This window comes from Monodelphis domestica, chromosome 6, assembly GCF_027887165.1.
Source record: "Monodelphis domestica isolate mMonDom1 chromosome 6, mMonDom1.pri, whole genome shotgun sequence".
NCBI lineage: Eukaryota > Metazoa > Chordata > Mammalia > Didelphimorphia > Didelphidae > Monodelphis > Monodelphis domestica.
This window is the reverse complement of record NC_077232.1, coordinates 296863175-296886328: the sequence shown is the minus strand read 5'-3', so window position 1 is coordinate 296886328 and position 23154 is coordinate 296863175. Positions and strand designations below refer to the sequence as shown.

General features: G+C 46.5%; 2 protein-coding genes across 6 annotated transcripts in view; one reads left to right on the top strand and one right to left on the bottom strand.

The window, feature by feature from the left end:
- Positions 1–11001, bottom strand: part of DCTN6 (dynactin subunit 6) — an 18327-nt gene extending 7326 nt beyond the window's left edge. For 2 of the 4 annotated variants that reach the window (XM_056803713.1, XM_001372779.4), the window contains exons 1-2: positions 10863–11001; positions 9184–9248 (exon numbers count right to left, since the gene is read on the bottom strand). In XM_056803713.1, coding sequence (XP_056659691.1) covers positions 9184–9248; positions 10863–10885 — 88 coding nt within the window. In that variant the 5' untranslated portion in view covers positions 10886–11001. Of the gene's footprint in view, positions 1–9183; positions 9249–10561; positions 10706–10862 lie in introns of those variants that run through there. The other 2 variants (XM_056803712.1, XM_007495592.3) reach the window with 2 other exon arrangements.
- On the top strand, positions 10891–23154 carry MBOAT4 (membrane bound O-acyltransferase domain containing 4). Of its 2 annotated transcripts, none has more exons than XM_007495590.3 (3): positions 10891–11011; positions 19393–19617; positions 21058–23154. In XM_007495590.3, exons 2-3 carry the CDS (start codon positions 19439–19441, stop codon positions 22010–22012), a joined length of 1134 nt encoding a protein of 377 aa, XP_007495652.2. In that variant the 5' UTR covers positions 10891–11011; positions 19393–19438; the 3' UTR covers positions 22013–23154. The 2 variants fall into 2 exon arrangements, with proteins under 2 accessions (XP_007495652.2, XP_001372831.3); XM_001372794.5 differs by lacking the exon at positions 10891–11011 and adding an exon at positions 11164–12998.

Below are 23154 nucleotides of genomic sequence, written 5' to 3'. Positions count from 1 at the left end.
GCAGTCTCCTGATTCTACAAATGCAGAAATGGGCTTAAGGAAAGTGACTTACCCAAGGCCACACTGGGAACAAGTGGCAAAGTGAGGATTTTAATCCAGAGCCGCTAACTCCTAATTCTTTTTTAAAAATAATTTTATTTTTTAACTTTTTCCCTGGTTATATGATTCTTGTTGTCTTCCTCCTATCTTCCCTCCCCCATCCTTGAGTTGGCAAGCAATTCCACTGGGCTATACATGTATGATCACTCAAATCCTATTTCCATATTATTCATTTTTGTAATAAACCCCAAATCAGATACCTAAATAAACAAGTGATAAATCATATGGTTTCCTTCTGCATTTCTACTTCCACAGTTCCTTCCCTAGCTGTGAATAGTATTCTTTCTCACAGGTCCCTCAGGATTGTCCTGGATCATTGCATTGCTACTAGTAGCAAAGTCTATTAAATTGGATCATTCCACAGTGTTTCACTTTCTGGGTACAATGATCTGGTTCTGCTCATTTCACTCTGCATCAGTTCATGGATGTCCTTCCAGTTCTTATAGAACTCCTCCAGTTCATCATTCCTTATATCATAATAGTATTCTATCACCATCATATACCACAATGTGTTCAGCCATTCCCTAATCAAGGGACATCCCTTTGGTTTCCAATTCTTTGCCACCACAAAGCGTGGCTATAAATATTTTTGTATAAACAGAACCTTTCCCATTAAAAAAAAATCTTTTTGGGGTACAAACCCAGTAGTGGTATTACTGGATCAAAGAGCAAGCAATCTTTTAAAGCCCTTTGCATATAGTTCCAAATTGCCCTCCAGAAGGGTTGGACCATTTCACAACTCTACCAGCAATGCATTAGTGTATCAGTTTTGCCACATCCCTTCCATTTATTATTTTCCTTTCTGCCTGACTCCCAATTCTGCACTCTTTCTACATAGTCAGGTTTTCTGAATCCAAGACCAGTACTCTTTCTACTGTCACAGGGGCATAAGTTGTCCTTTTTTCTATAGCACTTGAAAGCTTACAAAGTACTTTCAAAATATGGTGTGTCTGTGTACTATTATGATCCCCATTTTACAGAGGAGAATCTGAGGCAGACAGGGGTTCAAGGACTTGTCCAGAATCTCACAACTAGAAAGTGTCTGAGGCTGGATTTGAACTCAAGGCCCAGTACTCTCTCCACTTGGCACCAGTAGCTGTCTGCATTTGAGATAGCATTTTTACTTATGAGAGTCCAACAAATAACTGCCCTTTGGTGTATAAAGAAGCAGGAAATGTTTCCATGCTTTTGGTGTCCTCAGTACCACATGTGGTTCCTTGAATTTAAATGAGCTGCTGTTCTTCCCAGGGATATTTTCTACCACAGGCCCAGAATCCTCTTCCTGCTGGAAGATCCCTCCAGTCCTGGAATTCTCATACCCCCAAGAACCCTCTCTGACTGATGTCTCCTCCATTGAAGGCCTCTTTCTCCTCCAAGCCTCCTTCCCAACTCTCTCCCAGGCCTGCCAAAGGGGCCTCCAGCTCCCTTCCCCACCCCATCTCCCCTTTCCATTTCCTTTTATGGGAAGCAACAAATTGGGAAACAATTTTCATAACAAAAACCTCTGACAAAGGTCTAATTACTCAAATTTACAAAGAACTAAATCAATTGTACAAAAAAATCAAGCCATTCTCCAATTGATAAATGGGCAAGGGACATGAATAGGCAGTTTTCAGTTAAAGAAATCAAAACTATTAATAAGCACATAAAAAAGTGTTCTAAATCTCTGATAATCAGAGAGATGCAAATCAAAACAACTCTGAGGTATCACCTCACACCTAGCAGATTGGCTAATGACAGCAAAGGAAAGTAATGAATGCTGGAGGGGATGTGGCAAAGTAGGGACACTAATTCTTTGCTGGTGGAGTTGTGAATTGATCCAACCATTCTGGAGGGCAATTTGGAATTAGTGGATTAGGAATTAGGAATTGGCAATTAGTGCAAAAGGGCACTAAAAGACTGCCTACCTTTTGACACAGCCAATAATAATAAGGAAAAAGATATGTACAAGAATATTCATAGCTGTGCTCTTTGTGATGGCAAAAAACTGGAAAATGAGGGGATGCCCTTCAATTGGGGAATGGCTGAACAAATTGTGGTATATGTTGGTGATGGAATACTATTGTGCTAAAAGGAATAATGAACTGGAGAAATTCCATAGGAACTGGAACAACCTCCAGGAACTGATGCAGAGTGAAAGGAGCAGAACCAGGAGAACATTGTACACAGAGACTGATACACTGTGGTACAATCCAATATAATGGACTTCTCCATTAGTGGCAATGCAGTGATCCTGCACAACCTGAAGGGATCTATGAGAAGGAACACTATCCACATATAGAGGAAGAACTGTGGGAGCGGAAACACAGAAGAAAAACAACTGCTTGATCACATGGGTCGATGGGTGTATGATTGGGGATGTAGACTCTAAACAATCACCCTGACACATGTGAAACCCAGAGGAATTGAGTGTTGGCTACAGGGCGTGGGGGGTTGGAGGAGGGGAGGGAAAGAGCATGAATCATATAGCCATGGAAAAATTTTCTTAATCAATTAAATAAAATTTAAAAATGAAAAACAGAAAAGGGAAAAAAAAGGTTATTATTAGAGGGGTTTTTAATGTACAGGAGAAAAACAGAAGGAAGGCCAGAAAGAACCACAGATCAACAGCTTTGAAAGTTACATGATATGGGGCAGATAGGTGGCTCAGTGACTAGAGAGCAAGCCCTGGAGTTGGAAAAACCTGGGTTCAAATCTGGTTTAGATATTGCCTAGTTGTGTGACCATGGGCAAGTCATTTAACCCCAGTTTCCTAGCCTTTACTGATCTACTGTCTTGGAACCAACACTTAGTATAGATTCTAAGGCAGAAGGTAAGGGTTCAAAAAAAAAGTTACATGTTGCCATTACAACATATTTTAAAGGGCAGGATGTCCATAATAGAGTTTAATAGTTTCATGTATAATTCTCCTGATCTACTGTGCAAATGAAAATGCCTAACTCAAGTCTGGAAAAAATAAAAAAAATTCGAACAACCTCAAACCCAAGAGTTGAATCAGGTTGGTCATTCCCCTAGTAAACCTGGAGGAAAAGGTCTTCCTCGTCTACTAGACAAAGGGCTCCCAACAGGAGTCAGGTGCAGGGATCACAGGGCAGGGGGGAAGCAGGCTATGGCAGGCTGAAGGTCAAGGCAGGGTGTGGGTGCTCCCTCCTTCCTCTTCAAGAGGCATTTCTTCCTAAGGTCATAAGTTCTCACTCTTGAAGTCACGACTTTCTCTGCCCAGATGCCCAGAGGACCAACTAAGAAGAGTGGAGCTTTGTGAACTCCCTGCTGACTTCAGCTGTGGGCGTCCTGCAGAGGCTTCTGGGCCTTGGCAAGCATCCTTAGTGAAAGGGAAGGTCCTCCCAGTACATCTTCCTGACTGGGCAGGAAAGCAGGAGACCAAACAGAGTCACTTCTGGCTGTCCCCAAGTCACAGAGAGGTTTCCAAAGGGCACATATGAGCAAGAGTAACAAAACAATTTAAACCTAGGTTTTAAGCACATCCCTTAAAAGCTGTATGGACCCACACAGATCCAGGTAAACCCAGAGACCACGAGATAATGTCAACAGAAAGAATAAGCAACCCCAGAATGCTCTTCCTTTGTTTCTGGCAGAGGTGGGGGACAATGGGCATGGGCAAAGAATACTGCCTCACCCTTGACTGATCGTTGGCTGGTTCTACTGACCTGGTTTTTCCACTTTTAGTTTTGTCTTTGTTACCAGGGAGAGAGAGACAGAGAGAGAGAGAGAGTGTGTGTGTGTGTTTGGACAGTGAGAATCCTGGGTGAGAGGATCTATCTAGAGTGAGCAGGACTACATCCATTTGTGCCCTAAGTCTCCTCTCCCATAATAACGTGACCTCTTGAGAGCAGAGTCAGTCTCCCTCTGCTACTTATATTCCTAGCCCTTAGCAAGGGGTTTGCTCACAGTAGGCTGGTAGTTGTTGGGCCCCGCACTAGAAGAGGACTAAAATGCCACCATGATGTTAGGGTAGGTGGATAGTGTCAACTGTGGCTGATCAATATGAACTCAGAAGACTCTACCGAAGGTCGGACACAAATAGCCAGAAGCTCAGAAGCCCTTAAAACGCCTCGTTCATTCATTCCCTCTCTCTGGGAAGTTGCTACCAGGGGCAAAGATCCCTTGGTTCCTGGGCCCTGGCCTGGAAACAAAAAGGGCTCTGTTCTTCCTTCCTCCAGGGGCAGGAAATGCCTCCTGGAGAATAAGGAGATCAGACCCAGGGGCTTCTCTGGGGATCCCCACTGCAGTGGAGAAGGGGGATGCTCCATGGAGGAAAGGAAATGAGAGCTTGGGTCAAAGGAAGGTTACCAAGATAAGTTCAGGGATTCCCTGTGTCCAGCTTGGGCAGCCCTGCTGGGAGAGCTGCTGGGGCAGAGAAAGGACAGAGGGGGCTCAGAGGTGGCTTCAGATGTGGCATTCTAAAGCTAATTCTGTTTGAAAGGAGATAACACACAAGCCCTCCACCCCCCCACCCCCCCACCCCACACACTCATATACACCCCTACCACACCCCTAAGGAGGGCTCAAAAGAACAGAAGGCAAGCCCTGAACAAGTGAGGAAGGCACAGTCCCAAGGTGCCTTGAAATCCCCCATGTAAATGCTGTGGGAAGGAAGGAAAAAGGATTTTCTCCATGGGAAAGTTCTCTGGGGGAGGCAGAGAGATGCAAAGACAAAGGATCAGGAACCATCTCACTGAAAAACAAAGGGCCTTCTAAACCTGTGCACTCCTGTCTCACTGGCAGCTCCCAATGCTGCCATTTTCCTTTGGACACACTGTGCTGGCCTGGTTCAGAGCTAGGGGAGACCGTGCCAGGGCCTTCTTTGTCCAGGGACATTTGAATGTTATGGGAGGAGGGGGTTGGCCTTGGGAGGATCAGAAGACAGGTGTAGGGGGGCAATTGGGAATCTCAGTGGATTGAGAGCCAGTCTTAGAGACGGGAGGTCCTAGGTTCAAATCTGGCCTCAGCCACTCCCCAGCTGTGTGACCTTGGGCAAGTCACTTGACCCCCATTGCCTAGCCCTTACCACTCTTCTGCCTTGGAGCCAATACACAGCATTGACTCCAAGATGGAAGGGGAGGGTTTAATTAAAAAAAAAAGAAGAAGACAGGTACAGACAACTTGCAAATATATGGGTAGGTGGTGCCTGCCTGGGCTCACCACTGTGCCCCATCCCTGATTTCCAGCTCTCTGTGGATGGGTGTTAGTGGCATGGTGGATACATGTTTCCTTGGCCTCAGAGAGGTCAGAAGGACATCAGTCCTGATTGGCACTGGATAACCTGACTCCAGGGATTCTTAATCTTTCCTCAATCCTGGACCCACTGGTGGTCTAGTGAGGCCCGGTGCTTCATCAGAATCCTGCTATTAAATGAATAAAACAGAGAGAATTGCAGGGGGAGCCAACTGTATTGAAGTAGTTACAGAAATACTTCTAAAAGGTTCACAGGCCTTGGTCAGAGCTTGTGCTGACTCCGCTCTGGTCCAGATCCCAACAAGGGAAGGAGAAAAGCATGCTTTGGGAGGAGGGATGGGTGCTGGGGGGCTCCAGGAAAGTCTAAGCCCCAGATAGTCTCCCGAGTTTGTTGTAGGTGAGCCCTCATGGCCGCTCGTAGGCAGGGGGTCAGTTTCCTTCTCCAGTGTGGGCTTCTCTCTTGCTGGAGAAACGTGTCTGGCTGGCACTTGCTTAGGGCAGGCATTCCTGACCGCTGACTCCACATCGCCCTTATTAGGTCAAGAGCAGCTCTCCTTTCTGTGGGGGCCACAATGGCATGGTGCATCCATGTAAGAGAACTTGGTGGAAATGAAGGCGGAGAAACAGAAATGTGACTCCAACTGGAAGGATGGCTGGGGAGGCGCCTTCATGACTTAGGATGGAAAGAGAAAGGCTATGTCCAAGAGCCATAAAAAGGGGCCAAACAGAAAGCAACAACCAGGCTGTGTGTAACAGAAGGCCACTGCTTCATTTCTGGTTTTTGTTTCCTGGCAATTCCAGGCCGGAAAGTTCCTAATTAAAGGGATACTTTAAATAATAATTTTGAAAATGCCATTTCATGGGGTAGAGTGGGGGAGTCTCTGAACACCTGGGTTCTCATACTGTCATTTAATAGCTGCTTGACCCTGGCTGAGGCCATTACAAGCCTTTATTTCTTTATACTTAGACAATACAAGGCTAGAAGACCCCCAATATCCCTAGCAGCATCGCTTCATGAAAAAATACAAAAACAAGGATTGTCATTTACCTTTCCGACTGTCTTCTGGCAGCAAACAGCTGGCCAGGCCAGGCCGGGTGCTAGGATGCCAAGCAACGTTGGAAACAAATCTTTTTTTTCAAACAAACTAATCACACACAGTGGAAAGATTTTCTCAGTTGTCCAGATACCAATCAAATGCCAAGAGTGCCAGGAATGACCTGGCATGTTACCAGGAATATGGGTCTAGCCAGTACCAGTGTACCAGAGATGACAGAGCCCAACCAGCACCGACTAAAGCACTCCCTCTGGGCCAGTCCCTAGGAATAGTTGAGCAGCTTCATCCAGGCTACACTTTGGCCTCTTTCTCCTCCTTAAAAAGAATCTGTGGGGGACAGCAAAATGGTTCAGTGGATAGAGACAGGCCTGGAGATGGGAGATCCTGTGTTAAAATCTGTTCTCAGACATTTCCTAGCTGTGTGACCCTGAGCAAGTCACTTAACCCCTGTTGCCTAGCCTTTGCTGCTCTTCTGCCTTGGAACCAATACTTAGTATTGATTTTAAGACAGAAGGTAAGGGTTTAAAGAAAAGGGAAAAAAATGTGTGTTCTTCCACACAGAGAGAAAGGCAAAGTATTTCTGTTATTTTTCTAACAATATAATAGGTCAGAAACAAATGCAGCCTATGCTAAATAATGATAACGGATGACCTTCCATTTGAAAAAAAGGGAAGAGGAGAAGCATTCCTTGAGCACCTACTACATGCCAGATGCTTTCCAAATATCTCAAGCGATCTTCATAATAACCTTTGGAGGAAGGTGCTAATATCATCCTCAGTTTTCAGACAAGGAAACTGAGGCTGAGGGCAGTGAAGAGATTCTCCCAGTGTGATGCAGCCAGTATCACTCACACCTCCCAGCACCATATAGGTTATTTGTTGCCTAAGTCTTCAGTGCTGCCTGCCAGAGTATGGTGAAAAGGCCTCCTTGTCCCCAGCTCTCAGGGCCGAGGCTCACTGCAGAGGAAGCCCCTCCAGGTTACTGCCTCTGAGTTCATCCTTCGCCTAACCACCTACCCCAATCCCAGGGCGATCAAAAACATCAAAAAGAATCCTGGGGTCAGGAAAAGTTGGGGGTTTTCCTCCTTTCCTCATCAAGTAAAACCATTCTCTTTGGGCATTTTGGAAACTGTCTTCAAACAATGGCCATTTCTGAAGTTTTTCCAATTCTCCTCTCTCTGCTATGGGACAATCTCTAGATCTGAAGTGACACTGCCCTGCAGGGAAGAGAACAAATGGCTTATAACATGCTTAGGAGCAAAATGTTTGAAGGAATTGTTATATGTTATATAGAGAGATATTATATATGTGTATATATATGAGACTTTTTAAAAATTGCAAATGAATAAAAAGATGTAAGACATGAAAGAATTCAGAAGTAGTGATGAAATGTAACCAAAGATGACCACAAGAATTATAAATGAAATCTCCAACCTGGGGATGGACTAGCCACTGCTTCCTGGGGGTGATGAGGAGAGTTTGCCTGTCCACCTGCCTACCTACCCACCTTCTTTATCCTGGCTCATCTTCAGAACCAGGGGGACTCAGAGAGGGCCTGGCTCCTTGGCAGGCAAGTGTTTCAGCAAGTGTCTCATCTTTCTGGTATGCAACGTTCCTGTCTCACCTGGAGGGGCTGCTTGTTGGTGCAGGCAATCACTCTTGGGGCTCTTGTCCTTTCACAGAGCCAAGGTAAAGTGTTTAGCAATGTCTCCAGGAGTCACCTGCTCCAGGTCCTACACTAATATGTTCCATGTCCCTTCTCTGGGCCTTTCTTGGCTTCTCAGCAGCCTGCATGCAGCTGCTACTTCTTTTTTTTTTTAAACTCCTTACCTTCTATCTTAGAATTGATATTGAGTACAGATTCCAAGGCAGAAAAGCAGTAAGGGCTAGACAACTGAGGTTAAGTGACTTGCCCAGGATCACACAGCTAGGAAGTGTCTGAGGCCAAATTGGAACCCAGGACCTCCTGTCCCTAGGTCTGGCTCTCTAACCAGAGCCATCTAGCTGCCCCAGCCCAGATGCTTCTCGTTACAATCTCTACACCAATGGTTTCTGGCTTTGTATATCCAACTCATTTGAAGTGAAACCAGACAGACAGTTACTCCTTCCTACCCCAGAATGCCCAGTGAGGAGAACTTTAAAGCACTAGGCCTATTCATTGTCTTGGGCACCCATGGCTCATGGGGGCAGAGGAGCTGCAGGGGCAGGCGGGAAGGAGAAGCATGGGCTGGAGCTGTTGCAGAGTCCCCATGAGAGCTGGACATGGGTAGTGTGCCCCTCCCTGACAGCACACCGCTCCTGTGGGTCTGAAGCTGAGTGTAGTCAGGGGAAACTAGAGGTGATCAGACTGTCTGATGATGATAACAGCAAAGATCAATATCAAGACCAAAGTAGGAAAAGGTATAAAGGTGCTGTGGGTAATGAGAACAGCTTCAACCTGACCTATTAGAACACTGACTGATGCCCTGCTGTGGAAAGAGTCAATGAAGAGAAGGGCTTCCCCACCGCAGCTCGTTTCATCAGGTAAAGGGATCAATTCCTCCTAGCAAGGATGCTGAATGAGTCCTGAGGCTCCTCTGCCAGAAAGAGATCTGGATCATCATCTGGGCTGGCTGACTTTGGAATCAGAAGACCTGGGGCCCCCAATCTAGCGCTGCCATCTGTGACCTGAGTCACTCCCCTCCCAGGCCTAGTGTCCTCCTCATCCCTGAAAGGGAAGGACTGCAAATGCCAGCTTTTGAGCTCCCTCCAGCCCAAAGCCAGCAAACTGGGATCCTCAGTGCCAGAGAACAGGACCAGCCAAATGCCCCAACACCTGCACACTGGCATCTTACCTATAGTGACATCTCCCCTGATCTCACTTTCCACACACACAACTGCTCCTGGTGCAATCTTCACACTGTAAAAAAGAGGACAGGTCAGACTCATGCCAATTCAGAAGAAAAACAAAAAAGGAAATAAGCAGCTGCCCTGAGCTTCAAGGGTCTAGGCTCTCTGGGATGGGTCCCCCAATTCTCATCATGTCCCCTCCCCCTCCCCCCCATTTCGCCAGCCTTAGCCAAGAGACCTGGGGCAAGGATGCACACTCCAAATGCCACAGGGGGCAGATCCACAGTAAGTATACCACAGACCTGGCAGCCCTGCGGCTTTGGGGGCCCATTCTGTGAGGGCTGACCATAGTGACCAATCGGGACGAGCTTCAGAAGAGGGTGGGTTGGAAACCTAAAGACCCTATCTGGTCTATATCAATTTAATTGAGGTTTCAGGCCCAATACACCTGAGGTAGTATCTACCTCTGAAAAGAAAAGGCAAGTTTGACTTTCCAATGCTTGATATTTTTAAGTTATAACCACAAAACCTTGCATTTATTCTTTTTTAAATAGAAAATCACTTCAGTCCTTTGTCAAGGTGTCAGCTTTTTCACTGTTTTGCATAATTTCACCTTAAATAAGAAGCCCTGGGCTGTCCCCTGAATTCAACTTTCATATCTCACCTCCAGGCATCTACCTAGGCAGTGTCCCAGGTTTGGCCTGAATGCCCCCCTTAGCTCCTCCACCTCCTTCAAGGCCCAGGTTAGTGTCCCTATGCTCTTCCCATCCCTTCCCCTCTGAGAAAGAGGCTGCTGAGGGCTTAGTTTGGATCTCAGTGCCCCAGCCCCCACTCAATGATTCTGTGCCCAGAAGGGCAGCGTGGAAAGCCCAGCAGAAGGAATCCCGAGGCTCTTAGCTTTGTCCCTCTGCAAGAGAGCTGAGACTTCTAGCTGTGCCTCCCTTTGCCCCTGTAAGCTAGATGGATAAAGCCCCATCTGACTTCTCCTGGGGGGAGTGCTGAAGCCTCCGACATTTACCAGCTCTGGGGTCCGGGGAAGATGGGAACTCTCTGAGCCTCAGTCTCGACATCTGTCAAATGGAACCAAGGCCAGGGCTAAAGTTAGGGCCGGCGATTTCACTGAAAGTGGTAACTCTGGAGGGCTTCTGAGTGCGGGGCAACAAGGGTAGTGATCCTCACCAACTGGCACCGAGCACAAGGGCAGTCTCCCTCAGGATGAAGAAATTGAGGCAAGCCAGTAAAAGTGGCTTGGCCAGCAGGGTTCCTATCTAGGAAGTGCCTGAGGCCCAGCATTCAGGAGGTGCTTACTAAGTGCAACAACCGAGGTTACTTGGGTTTCCCTTTCCCATGGTCACTCCTCCAGTCCGGTCTCCCAGTACTCACCTATTACCCCATCCCCAGGGGAGGAGCCTGATGGGTTGGGGGTGGGCCTCGGGGCAACTCCCTTCCAAGGAGTCCGCCTCCGACCACACATACATTCACACGCCAGCCTACCTGGGAAGGCGCTTGCGCATTGCCGAGACCCCGCCCGGTTCGGAGCCCAACCCCTACCCACAGCTTCCCTAGCCTGCGGAAGGGTAGGGTCTTAGAGGGGCCTTGGGCTTATCTTCCGTCTGGCTCCGCTATAGCCCATGGGGCATCCAGAGGAGAGCTGAGGCGGGTAGGCTACACTAGAAGGACTCACCCCTTCGAGATCTTCTCCGTCATCTTCCCTTACTCCTGGGGCAGATGCAACCGTCGCGTCCAGTTGGGGCGGGGCCCGCTCTGCACTCGATTAGTTAACTGGGTTGGAGGGGAGAGCGCGTGCGCGGTGATGAACTCCGGGCTCTATTGGTAAGCCTGGCAGGCGGAGTGATCTAGGGCGTCTGCCTCGTGGGGACGGAGCGAGTTTTGCGTTCTATTGGCCGAATCCCGGGGGCGGGGCCTGGTGCTGAAGGCTGCGTGTGGAAAATGCACGTGCGCATGCGCAGACAATTCAGGCCCAAGATTGAGCTGGTATATTTCCCACTTACTCAGTTTCCTTCCTGCTGCAACAGCTCGAGTTCCCTCTGACTCTTGTCTCGAGCCCCAGAAGGCTCTGGTGGCCAGTCTAATGACCATGTGACTCCGGGGTGCCAGGAGCCCCTGGACCAAGTCTCTGCTCCACCTCTAGGCTTCACTTTCCTCCTGAGTCAAATGAAGGGCGTGGCTAGTCAGCCGCTTAGCCCCCTTCCAGCCCCAGATCTCGTGTCCCATTATCTCATATCCCTAGAGCAGGTTACACCCTGCTTCCCGTTGAAGAAACCCAGTGGCTTCCCAATTTGGAAGTGATGGATGAACGGACTGATACAGCTCAGGATCTCCCTGTAGAATACCTGCTGTCCTGCAAACATGGGTCTGCAAACAGGTGCAATCATATCACCAGTGCCCTAACCCAGCTGAGCGAAGCAGCTTGTATACACTGTCAGCTCTGCTGGAAGTCACGAGCAAAGGATGATTCCTGCATTCCTCTCACTCAGCCCTCAGCTAGAAAGGAAGCAGACAACAAAAGGTTTTCAGCCTTTGAGAAGGACAAAGGCTGGTAGTCAAAGAAACCTTAGTTTTCAGTGCCTGTGGCCAGTTGCTTTAATACTAATGCCATATTTCTCTTACTGCTTTCACGAAACACATTATTGACTCTGAAAGGGGGTGAATTAACATGAGGGTTAATTAAATGAATGGGGATCCAGTCAATAGGTAGGGACTGAACTAAAAATTCTTGATTGTTGGAGTTACTCCACCCCACCACCATCCCCTGGGTAGAGAAATAGATTCAGGCAGCTCCCATTCCCAAGTGGAGCTAAGTGGAAGTGGGAGCTTCTTGGTTACCCACAACATCCTCCAAATTTCAGCTGAACTGTTTGCCTGTTGAAGAAGCTGCCACCACTCTGTCTGGCACTTTCAATTAAGTTAGCAGCCTTGGACCTAGACTCAGGTCTGGGGTTTAAATTCTGGTTAGTGTCTTTGCTCCCTAGGTGATCCTGACAATACCTCTTCCCTTTATGAGTTTTAGTCTCCATCTTGCCAGGCTACCGCTGTCCTAGGTCCTGATGCTACATCTCTGACCCCACCTCTGGGATTCTTACTCATACCACAACCCTAACTTCCCCATGGCTACACAGTCATAGGATACCAACGTCAGAGAGAACTTTATTTTACCAATAAGGAACTCAAGTCTAGACGCGGGAAAGTGCTTGCCAAGAGTCCATCAGGAACTAGGGATCTTCATATTTCTCCTGGCACACCCTCACTCCACCCCCTTGCCTCTCCTCCCTCCTTGTCTGCCTTACTTCTAAGAAGATGCTCAGTTTTGCTTCAACTCCACACATTCCGAGTTGTGCCCCATGTGAAGTTTTTGGTTACAATTTTGTTGACCTAGTGAAGGAAATATGACAATGTGCTTACAGGAAAGGCAAATAAAGAAGTGTTTGCAATGAGCCCATCTGGCAGCTGCTGAAACTAGGCAGCTGTTTTCCTCCCTTCCATTGCTAAGCAGTGAAATTCCTCAAATGTTCCAGGCTCCCCAGTGCAGAAAATCCCACTGATCCTGATTATTTCCAGTATTCCAATCTGGTTATCTGAACCATATAAAAAGCCCAGAGACCCAGACTAGGGGTATCTCCATTGTGGAGAGGTAAGAGGAAGAGACCTCAAGAAGGACTAGACCATTTCCCCAACTCCTAATGGATGAACTGCCACTGTTTTACTTTCACCCTGTAACCCTTTACCAAGGGGTGGCTTTTCCCTTTGCTCTTCTGTTTAATTTTTTCTGTGCCATGGATTTTTTCTCCATTACAGCCAGGTAAGTTTGAGAGTTTCTTTTCCTTTCATGTTTGTGTCACCTTGCTGTGTGTCCTTAGGTGAATCACCTCTCCTTGAGACTCAATTTCCTCCTCTGTTAAATAAGAAAGTTGAACTAGGCAACCTCTTAGGTTTCTTTAGCTTTACCTCTGTGATCTATTTATAAGTAGATGGTGGAGCTTTGCGACTTGCAGTCACACTGCAACAACAGCTGGGGAACATCTGTGTTGACAAGGAAGCTGGCAAACTTTTATAGCAGATGGGGAATATTCCACTCATTGCACAATTTTCTAAATGCTACCCTGCCTGCTTTCTTCCTCCTAGGGCCTAATTGATTTTCATTTAAAGGGCTTGTCCCATGTGAATGCTCTAACTCAATGGACTGGACCTCCAACTGTCCATCAGAGTCTAGATAACAGATTTTTTTCCATCCATTTAGTTGCTTGCCCACAGTGGGTAATTTCATATATGGATGTTGCGTTGCATTTAATTGCCATGAGTGCTATAAGCAGAAGATCTAAGAACATTATTAGATGTGAGCTCCATGAGAGCAGGGACTATTTTCCCTTTTTTTGCTATTCCTGGCACTTAGCCTAGTTAAATGCTTCAGAAATGTCTGTTGATTTGTTGAACACATTTGGGGAAAAGACCACTGAATTTGAGATTTAAGAGTTGAAAGCAATCTCAGAGGCCCTTCAGTGCAATCCTCCCTGCCCTCATTTTAGAGATGAGAAAACTGAGGCCCAGAGAGAGAATCTTACTTTCTAGAGGACAAGATGGAAGTTGAGGAATGCCAAAAGAGGAAACCTTTTAAGAGGTGCAAATGCACCCCCCCACACACACACACCAATTTCTTGTAAATTGTTTTTCTAAATTGGAGAATCATTTAGATAGACTTCAGGGAGCTGTGATGGATCTCCTCACAAAGCCCACAGCCTCTTTGTTCCACAGAACTTCACTGTAGCTGATCTCTTTGAGGACCTTTGTCTACCAGGTTTTCTGAGAGACCCTCAGGCTCATTGTCACTGCCCAGCCAGTTGCCTCTGACTCTGAGTGCCCAGGACTGTTTTGTCTGGGCAAGTGACTCCCTCCCTCCCGCTGACAACCTTAGGAGACAGTCTTTGAGATCTGTTGTGGCTCCCTGTGACTCAGCAACTCCCCACCCCAGTGACTGGGACCACTCCCAACAGCAGTGCTTACATGGGCTCATTGTTAGAGGCCCTAAGAGCTCTAATATGAGACTTTATCAGTTTCTCCCACCCCTTTCCAACTCCTCCAATTTGGAGACAAAGAAAGGCCTGTCTGAGTGAGTGATCAGGTGGTAAACCAGCTTATACACCAAGAAGGAGAAAGAAAGAAGACGACCCAGCACAAGACTTACCACATCCAGCTAGGTTTATTAAAGGCCACTTTTTGCAGCCAGCTCAAGGGGAAGAGTGCTGTGAATGACTCTCCAAGTCTATCAGGATTGGAGTGATGATGGTGTGTCAATTTGCATTGACTATCCAAGCCTTCTCCTTCTACACAGGAAACAGCCCATCTCTGACCTGTGCTAGGGATGCCCTTTTGTTTTTCAGGGTGATAATTGATGGAGGGAAATGGTAATAACAATAGTAGCTAACTAGCTAGTCAGTTTGCAAAGTGTGCTCTCTATGTAAGTATACATTTATGTGACATGTGTATATACTAATTTTATCCTCACAACAATTCTGGGAGGCAGGTACTACAATCACTCCCATTTTACTGATCAGCAAACCAAGGCAGACAGAGATGAAGTGACTTGCCAACAGTCTCCCAGCTAGGAAGTGTCTGAGGCTTGATTTGAACTTGGGTCTTTTTGATGCCAGGCCCAGTATGCTAGGCATTGTGGTGCTACTTGGCTGCCTTCTGAAGTTCTTTCTTAGCACCCAAAGAAAGAACCTGGTAAAGTTCTGCCTCAGTAACAATGCAGATAAGTTCTCATTCTTGCAGGGTTCCTTTCCAGTCACCATGGAAACAAAGAAGTGAAAGCTTATTCCCCATAGGAGTGTGGAGATATTCCCAGGCAATGGACACTAGGATAGGAGACAATCAGTTAAGGGTTTAGTCACAGGAAGCACTTGGAGGAATGACATGGTATTTTACAGGCAGATGCCTGACTCCCAGGAGTTAGATAATATTTCTTGAAATCACACAGGACATGAGGGCATATTTTAATAAGTTGTAAAGCACAGATCTAAAGAACTTAAGGGAGTTTTCACAGCCATCTGGTCTGACCCCCAAAAGTTATCTAATCTCGAAGCAATTCATTGTGGTAATTGAAGACTTCTAGTGAATGAAAAGTCACTACATCCTATATTTCCCAATTGCCCATATATTTTCCTATAGTTCCCAGTTTGGGACACTTCTACTTATTAGTAATTTTCTCCCGTTCAATAATAGCCCAAGGCCACCTCTCTAGATCCTCAACTCATTACTCAATGCATATAATTTGTCCAGTCTTCCTATTTGATGGGCACCAACTTTGTTTCTTTGCTATAACAAAGAATACTACAATTATTTTTGCAAAATAGCTCTTTCTTTTATCTCTTTGGAGGTATAACTCCAGTGGCATGGTTGGGTTAAGGAGGATGCATAGTTTGGTGATTTGGGGAGCATACTTTGAAATTGCTTTCCACAATGGCTAGACAACTCTCACTAACTGTCCATTAATGTATCTATTTCCCTTCAATGCCATTTCCCTTTTTATTCTCCTCTTTGTCTATATGATGGTTATGAGGTGGGGGCTCCAAGGTATTTTAATTTGCATTTCTTTAATTTTTAATGATTTGAAGCATTTTTCATATAGTTGTTGATAGTTTGTATTTTTTCTTTTGATAACTGTTATTCATCTCCTTAGACCATTTCTCTATTGGTGAATGGCTCTTATTCTTATGTATTGCATTTCCTTATATACCTCAAATATAAGTCCTTTATTGAAGAAATATGCAGCAAAAATTTTTCCCAAGCATTCTACTTCTCTTCTAGCTGCATTCTGTTTGTACAGAAACTTTTCAGTTTGATGTAATAACTATTTTACCCCCTGTGATCTGTCCTGTGTCTTGTTTGGTCAAGACCTCTTCTCTTGTCCATAGTTCTAAAAGGTATTTTCTTTCTTGTTCCTCTAACTTATTTATAGTACATATAAGCTCCTTACAAAGAGAAATTGTTGCATTCTTTGTATCCCCCTGCTGGGTATGTAGAAGGTACCAAATAAATGCATGTTGATTAATACATTGTTGTTCAATGTAGCTGAAGATTCTTGGCTGCTCTTATCACACTATTGATACACAAAAGCTCTCTTAATTCCAAGTTCCTGTTTCGAGGTGCCTGTTAGACATTTCCCATCTGGCCTCAAGCACTAACTGTAGGACCCTGGATAGATGGCACCTGCACTCTTCTCTAAACCGCCCTATTTCTGTCAAGGGCAACTCCATTGTTTGTGTCACCTAGGTTTGGAACCCCAGACATTATCAATTGCCAGGTCGAGTTTTATCTCCACTACATCTTTGGTATCCATCCCCTTCTGTCTATCCCACAGCCTCCATGAGTCTGCCTTGGTCTACCACACTAGCCTTTGTCTTGGTCTCCCAGCCTTGCTCCAGTTGCTCTTTTCCATTACAGCCTCTGCTCAGCTGTCACGGATCTTTCCTAAAACACAGGTCTGATTATGTCATTACTTTAAAAACTTCAAGAGAACATTATATAAAGCCATAGAAACATCGTATGAAGAATGACTTGTATATGTCTGCCTCCAGAGAAAGAGCTGATAAACAGAAATAAGGAAGGTGTAGTTTTATATATATACACATATATCTTTTTCTCAAATGATGCCTTTTCTAATGGAGGAAAGGAGAAGGAAAGGAGTAAACTATATTTTAAGGTAACAAACAAAAAATGTAAATAAAAAAAACTAATCAAGAAAAGTTTACCTTTGGACACTTGGCAATAAATATAGCAAATAGCTATTAAGCTTTTAAAACAACAAAAAACAAAAACACCCAAACTCCTGGAGATCTTTAGAGGGACAATTATGTGGCATAATGGATAGGGTGCTAGGCCTAGAGTTAGAAAGACTCATCTTCATGAGTTCAAATCTGGCCTCAGACCCTTAATAGCTGTGTGACCCTGAGCAAGTCACTTAACCCTGTTTGTGTCAGTTTCCTCATCTGCAAAATGACTGGAGAAGGAAATGGCAACCCCCTCTAGTATCTCTGCCAAGAAAAACCCCAAAGGAATCACAAAGAGTCAGGCATGACTGAACAACAAAGACCCTTAGGACTGCCAGAATCAAATATAACTGTCTCTTCTTGACACCTAGAGCCCATCTCAATCAGACTCTACTTTCCAGGTTTAATGTACATTATCCCACTTGGTGCAGTCTACGGTCCCACTGAACTAGCCTTCTTGAGGTTTCTCCCCTTTCCTGGCTATTCACAACTGTCCTCCATGCTAGATATGTAAGTTCCTTGAGAGTAGGGACTAATTTGGTTTTTGTCTTTGTATCCCCAGCACCTAGCACAGTGCCTGGCACATAGTAGGTCCTCTACTATGATTGACTGTTCTTTAGTCACACTTCTTTCATTTTGTCCTAGTGAATTGGACCTTTTCCAACAAGACGCTGTCTTCGCCTTAACCCTAAGTTTGTGCCTGTTACTCTCTTTTGGAAACTTAGAATGTTTTCTAATGTATTGACTCTCCACATACCCTGTACCCCTAGCTTGTGTCTTAGGCCAATTAACAGGTATGATATTCAGGCATTGTTGAAGTCAGTGAAATAGTAAAGAGCCAAGGACAGATCCTTAGGGCCCTCCTCTCAAGACGTCCTTCTAAGTTGGCACGACCCCCACTAGGACTTATTCCAAATCCACCTAATGACCGTCACCAAGCGGTGTCTCTCCATCTTGTCTTTCAGTGACTTAGCACGAGTGATTTTGTCCCACATCTAGCTCTAATCTAGGCATGCTGTCTACATAGAGCACCCTTCGAATCCCGTCAGCCAATGGCACACCTTCGCTTTCTGCTTGATAAACTACTTAGAAAACTTCCCCAAGCCTGGTGGTGGTGGGCCATCTGCTGTGAGACATTTTCAGTTTCTCTCAGTGTGTGGGAAGCAAAGGAAAAGCAACGGGGTGTTGTGGAAGCAGGCTTTGGAGCACTTAGTGAAGACACCCTGTGAATGTGTCCCTGTCCTCCTATTGTACAGAGCATTTCAAAATCCTTAAGGGAAATGAAGAGACTTTCAGTCAGAGCGAATAAAAAGGGGATTCTCCAGATATCAAAGCATCAGCAGCTTAGGGGGAAGGCCCTTGATCTGGAGGCAGGAGATGTGGGTTCAAGTCTAAACTCAAATGCTTCCAAAGATGAGCCTCTTCTATGATCTGGAGAGAATGATACGCTAGCTAATCAGAAGAGTTGTTAGAGAAAGAGCAGTTTGTAACCCGCCTATGTAGAAAGGAAGCTCTTTCAGGGCAGAGAGGTTTTTGTCTTTATATCCCCAGTATCTAGTCCAGTCCTTGGCACATAATAGCTATTTCATACATGTATGTTGATGTAAATAGAACTCCAATAACAATGACAACTAATATTTATTATGTGCTTTAAGGTTTGCAAAGCATTTTACACATTTGAGCTCATTGAATCCCTCTGTGCTGTAGGTGCTATTATTCCCATTTTACAGATGAGGAAACAGAGAGGGAAAAGTTAAGGCGACTAGGGGAACAGTGTATAGAATCTTAGAATTGGAGTCAGGAAAATCTGAATTCACATTTTGCCTCAGATGCTAGCTTGGAACCCTAGGCAAGTTACTTAAACCCCTTTCTGCCTCAGTTTATTTATCTGTAAACTTGGAACAATAGTGCCTGTTTCTGGGGTTATGAGGAGCAAATGATATATTCATAGAGTGCTTTGTAAATTGTTAAGTGCTGTATATATGCTATTAAAAAATTAACCCTCATCTTCCATCCACAGAATCAATACTTTGTATTGATTTCAAGGCAAAAGAGTTGTAAGGACTAGGCAGTGGGAGTTAAGTGACTTGCCCAAGGTCACACAACTAGGAAATATCTGAGGCTAGATTTGAACCCAGGACCTCCCTTCTCTTGACTTGGCTCTTAATTCATTGAGCTACCTAGCTGCCTCTTAATGCTGTTTTAAAAATTGTTATTATTAAATATTTGTTCAGGGCCATAGAGCTGGTGTTGGAGGTAGGATGTGAACTTTGGTCTTCTTGCCTCTAACTCTAGCAGTCCTTCCATTGTGCCACTTAGCTGTACCAAAGGAACCCATCTAAGGAGTGCCTGTCTTTAATGACGTCCCAGACCCTTCCCGCCGGAGGTTTCTAGACCAATGAGCCGGGGATCTCTTTCTTGTTCCAGATACATCTTCCTTCTCCTGGGAGGCTGTCTGCTCGCCTGGCTGGCTATGGCCCGGTATGCCATGCTGATCTTCATCCCTGCTTTCTGTGCCGTGGCTCTCTTCCAGTCTGTCGGCCCAGACAAGGTTCACCACTGGGCATTCTCTTTCCAGATGACTTGGCAAACCCTTTGCCACCTGGGCCTCCACTATACTGAGTACTACCTTCAAGAACCTCCCTGCGTGAGGTACAGAGGCCCTGCTGCCCCAGCCCATCCCTTCAGCCATGTCCTCATTTACAGAACACTATCGGCAGAGCTTTCCATAGCCAGGCACCTTTTTTTTGCCTATTCCCAGCCAGTACTTCTGGGAGGTCAATTTAGCTGGGATTGGCAATAGGTGAGAGCAGGGGCATCACTAGGGATTATTTCCAGTACGGGGGCAGGAAAAGCCAAGAGGGACGTTTTTGAGAGGGAGAGAGTGAAGGAAGTCTGTCCCAAGAGCCCGAGTTTCCTCTGCTAGCGCAGTGCCGAGAAGGTGGGTTAGAAGCCAGGTGTGTGACAGTGGTGGGGAGAAGAAAGCACACGCTGGGATGGAGCTGTCATCATTGCCAGGACCTTGTGACAAAGGCCTCGCTGCCCTGCTCTGGTTATGGCTCTGGGAAGGAAGTACTGCAGGGAGGGGGAGGAGGAGAGTGTGTCAGAAGAAGGAACTGAGTAGGAGGCAGAAAAACAAACTAAACAGGAAGGACCAGCGCCGGAGGTTGGAGCTGGGGCTGATGGGGGAAGATAAAAGGGAGCAGCCGCGGATGGCACGCTAGTCTACAGATTAGGAAACGCTACTGGGAAGAGTTCAGTCCCAGGCCCAGACTAGTGAGTGGTTAGACTCCCAGGTCGAGAGCCTCTAGGAAGCTCAGTGCACCGAATCTGCCAGGATAGTCAACGCACAAGCATTGATCAGAAGCCCACTGTGCCTTACGTGGCACTGTGCTAGAAAATCAGGAGTAAATCCTGAAACAGATGATGCAGTCCTGCAGACTCCCTAGGAAAGCACGGTTCGCCATTGTTAACCACCTTTGTCCTGGGGATGCCACCCTGGGAGGGGGCACGCTCTTCTTACTGACCAAAGCCAGTGTTTCTCTGGGGGATTATCCAGCCTCTGTCCAAGCTGTGTACAACTGATGGCTTTACTTCTGTTTAGACATCTCTTTCTAAATGCTTAAAATAGAAGTTATTTCTAAATATCGATGCTTACCAAACTCCAGAAAAATATGCAGGGGGAAATCTGGACACAAATGAACAGAGCAGTTTGATTCCTCCAATACGCGGTGATGTCAGTACTGTCCAGAGGCCCGACTGACAAGAGAGGGAGCCACTTCTTCCTAGTCTTGCCAGCCACCTTTGGGCCCTCCTTTCTAGAGATGCCAACTGCAGGGGAGGCTGTTATTCTAGGAGGGTGGTCTATCTTCCAGCCTCTGGTTGCTAAAGGCTTGTGATGCGAATGAGCAGCGAATGGATGAAAGCTCCGCATTTTAGATATCTGGCCTGCTTTCAGCTGTGTCTAGCTCAGTGCTGCTCAGACTGTTGGCCTCCTCCTGCCTCTTTAGAGATGACCAGTCTGTACTTGGAGGCAGTGAGAAGAACGAGGGGAGAGACTTTTCCTGGGTCTGACTTCTCCTTCTCCTTTAGGTTCTGCATCACCCTTTCCTCCCTCATGCTCCTGAGCCAGAGGGTCACTTGGCTCTCTCTAGACATCTCCGAGGGGAAAGTGATGGTGAAGGAAGCATGGAGAAGCCCTTGCGTGCTGCCGTTTTGTAGCTACCTCCTCTTCTTCCCCGCGCTTCTGGGTGGCCCTCTGTGTTCCTTCAGAAGATTTCAGGCTCAGGTGAGCAGGCCTCTGTGGCCGCCGCTGTCCTTCCACCCTGCCACCAGGAGGGGCCTGCTACTCCTGGGCCTGGAGCTGCTGAAAACCTTGGTGAGGGGGATGCTCCGGGCCAGTGCCAGCTTAACCAGCTGCCATGGATTTGGCTGTGTCTATGTCATGTGGACCACTGCCACGCTCTTCAAACTGACCTATTACTCTCACTGGATCCTGGATGAATTCCTCCTTTGGGCGGCAGGCTTTGGACTGGACTCCAGACCTCCTGTCCATGGGGAAGGAGATGTCTTGGATGCAGACATCTGGACCCTGGAGACAACTCACAAGCTTTCCTTGTTCACCAGGACCTGGAACCAGAGCACTGCAAAGTGGCTCAGAAGGCTTGTATTTGAACGGGCCAAGGCCTGGCCACGGCTGCAGACATTTGCCTTTTCTGCCTGGTGGCACGGGCTCCATCCTGGCCAGGTCTTTGGCTTCCTGTGTTGGGCGCTGATGGTGGAAGCTGACTACCTGATTCATGGCTATGCCAGCGTGCTGCCCAGGTCCTGGCTGGGAAGGCTGCTCTACAGGGCCATCACCTGGGCCCATACACAGCTCATCATTGCCTACATCCTGCTGGCTGTGGAGCTTAGGAGCCTCTCTACCCTCAGGCTCCTGGGGGTTTCCTACAACAGCCTCTTCCCTCTGGTCTACTGTATTTCCCTCGTCCTGTTAACAAGGAGAAAAAAGCAAGCAAAAGCCTCTCCAGCCACTTTTACAGACTAAACAAGGCCTGGACCTGGCGCTGGCATCCCAGCCCTAGGGGGCATTGTGGCCTAGCTGGGGACCAGATCGGGCATTTTGTTCCCCAATAAATGACAAGACAAAGTGTGGAAGAGGGAGCCACCCTGTGGGTTGAGAGTGGGTGACTGAAGGCAGACCTGGAAGGAAGAACAGAGGCATTGAAATCAACAGAAGGGCAAAAACAAAGGTCTGGGAGGGTGGGCAAGCATGCTGTGTGGCTTGGGAAACGTGAAGGCAGGCTGAATTGGAAGAGAAGATGCCCATAGGGGAGAGGGAGCTTCCCAAGATCATGGTAGTCTCACCTCCAAAAGGTTATCTGGTTAGGGTGTGCTGGGGGTGTCAGTCTTCTCCCCACTCTCATGGCCTTCCTAACGTCAGCTCCTCCTTAGTCTTCCTTCTCTCCTCATCTTCTACCACCATCTTGGGCAGCTTTCAAAGCTGCAGTGTTGACCTTCCCAACATGTGGGGGTTGTGGGCTTCAGTAGGAATACAAAGGCCAAGCTGGGACCACCCCAGGGTCTGAGAAGCAGGAAGCCCTTCTAGCACAACCTTTTCTCATAGATAAAGGTCTGAACATTTCCTTGACCTTCTGAGTTCGTATAGTTCTGGCTAGGTGATCTCTTAGAATGTTTCCATACCTAGAATTTTTATGACTCAAGACCGAATATGTGATTTTAAACAAAATGAGTTACCACTTTTAAAAACAAAAACAGCGGTGTATCCTAATATGCTTCATCGTTCCAGAACCCATGATTTCATCAATTCAGGAGCCTGAGAGTATTTTCACATACACAAAAGAGAAGTTATAAAAGCCAATAATAATATTGCTTGGTGATATGACAGATTAAATGAGCTCACTGGGGCTGGCGTGAGAACCTGTCACTGGTAATGTTGATGCTATGATGCTTTTAGTGCCCTTTGGGCAAAATTCCAAATTGCCCTCCAGAACGGTTGGATCAATTCACAACTCCACCAGCAATGCATTAGTCCCTACTTTGCCACATCCCCTCCAACATTCGTTACTTTCCTTTGCTGTCATGTTAGCCAATCTGCTAGGTGTGAGGTGGTACCTCAGAGTTGTTTTGATTTGCATCTCTCTGATTATAAGAGATTTAGAACACTTC

Excerpts from the sequence above, each read along its gene's own strand:
- MBOAT4 (XM_001372794.5), top strand. The coding sequence starts at position 12,880 with ATGGATGAACTGCCACTGTTTTACTTTCACCCTGTAACCCTTTACCAA. Across the intron at positions 12,999-19,392 it reads TTTTTCTCCATTACAGCCAG|ATACATCTTCCTTCTCCTGG; the intron begins GTAAGTTTGAGA and ends TTCTTGTTCCAG. Across the intron at positions 19,618-21,057 it reads CAAGAACCTCCCTGCGTGAG|GTTCTGCATCACCCTTTCCT; the intron begins GTACAGAGGCCC and ends CTTCTCCTTTAG.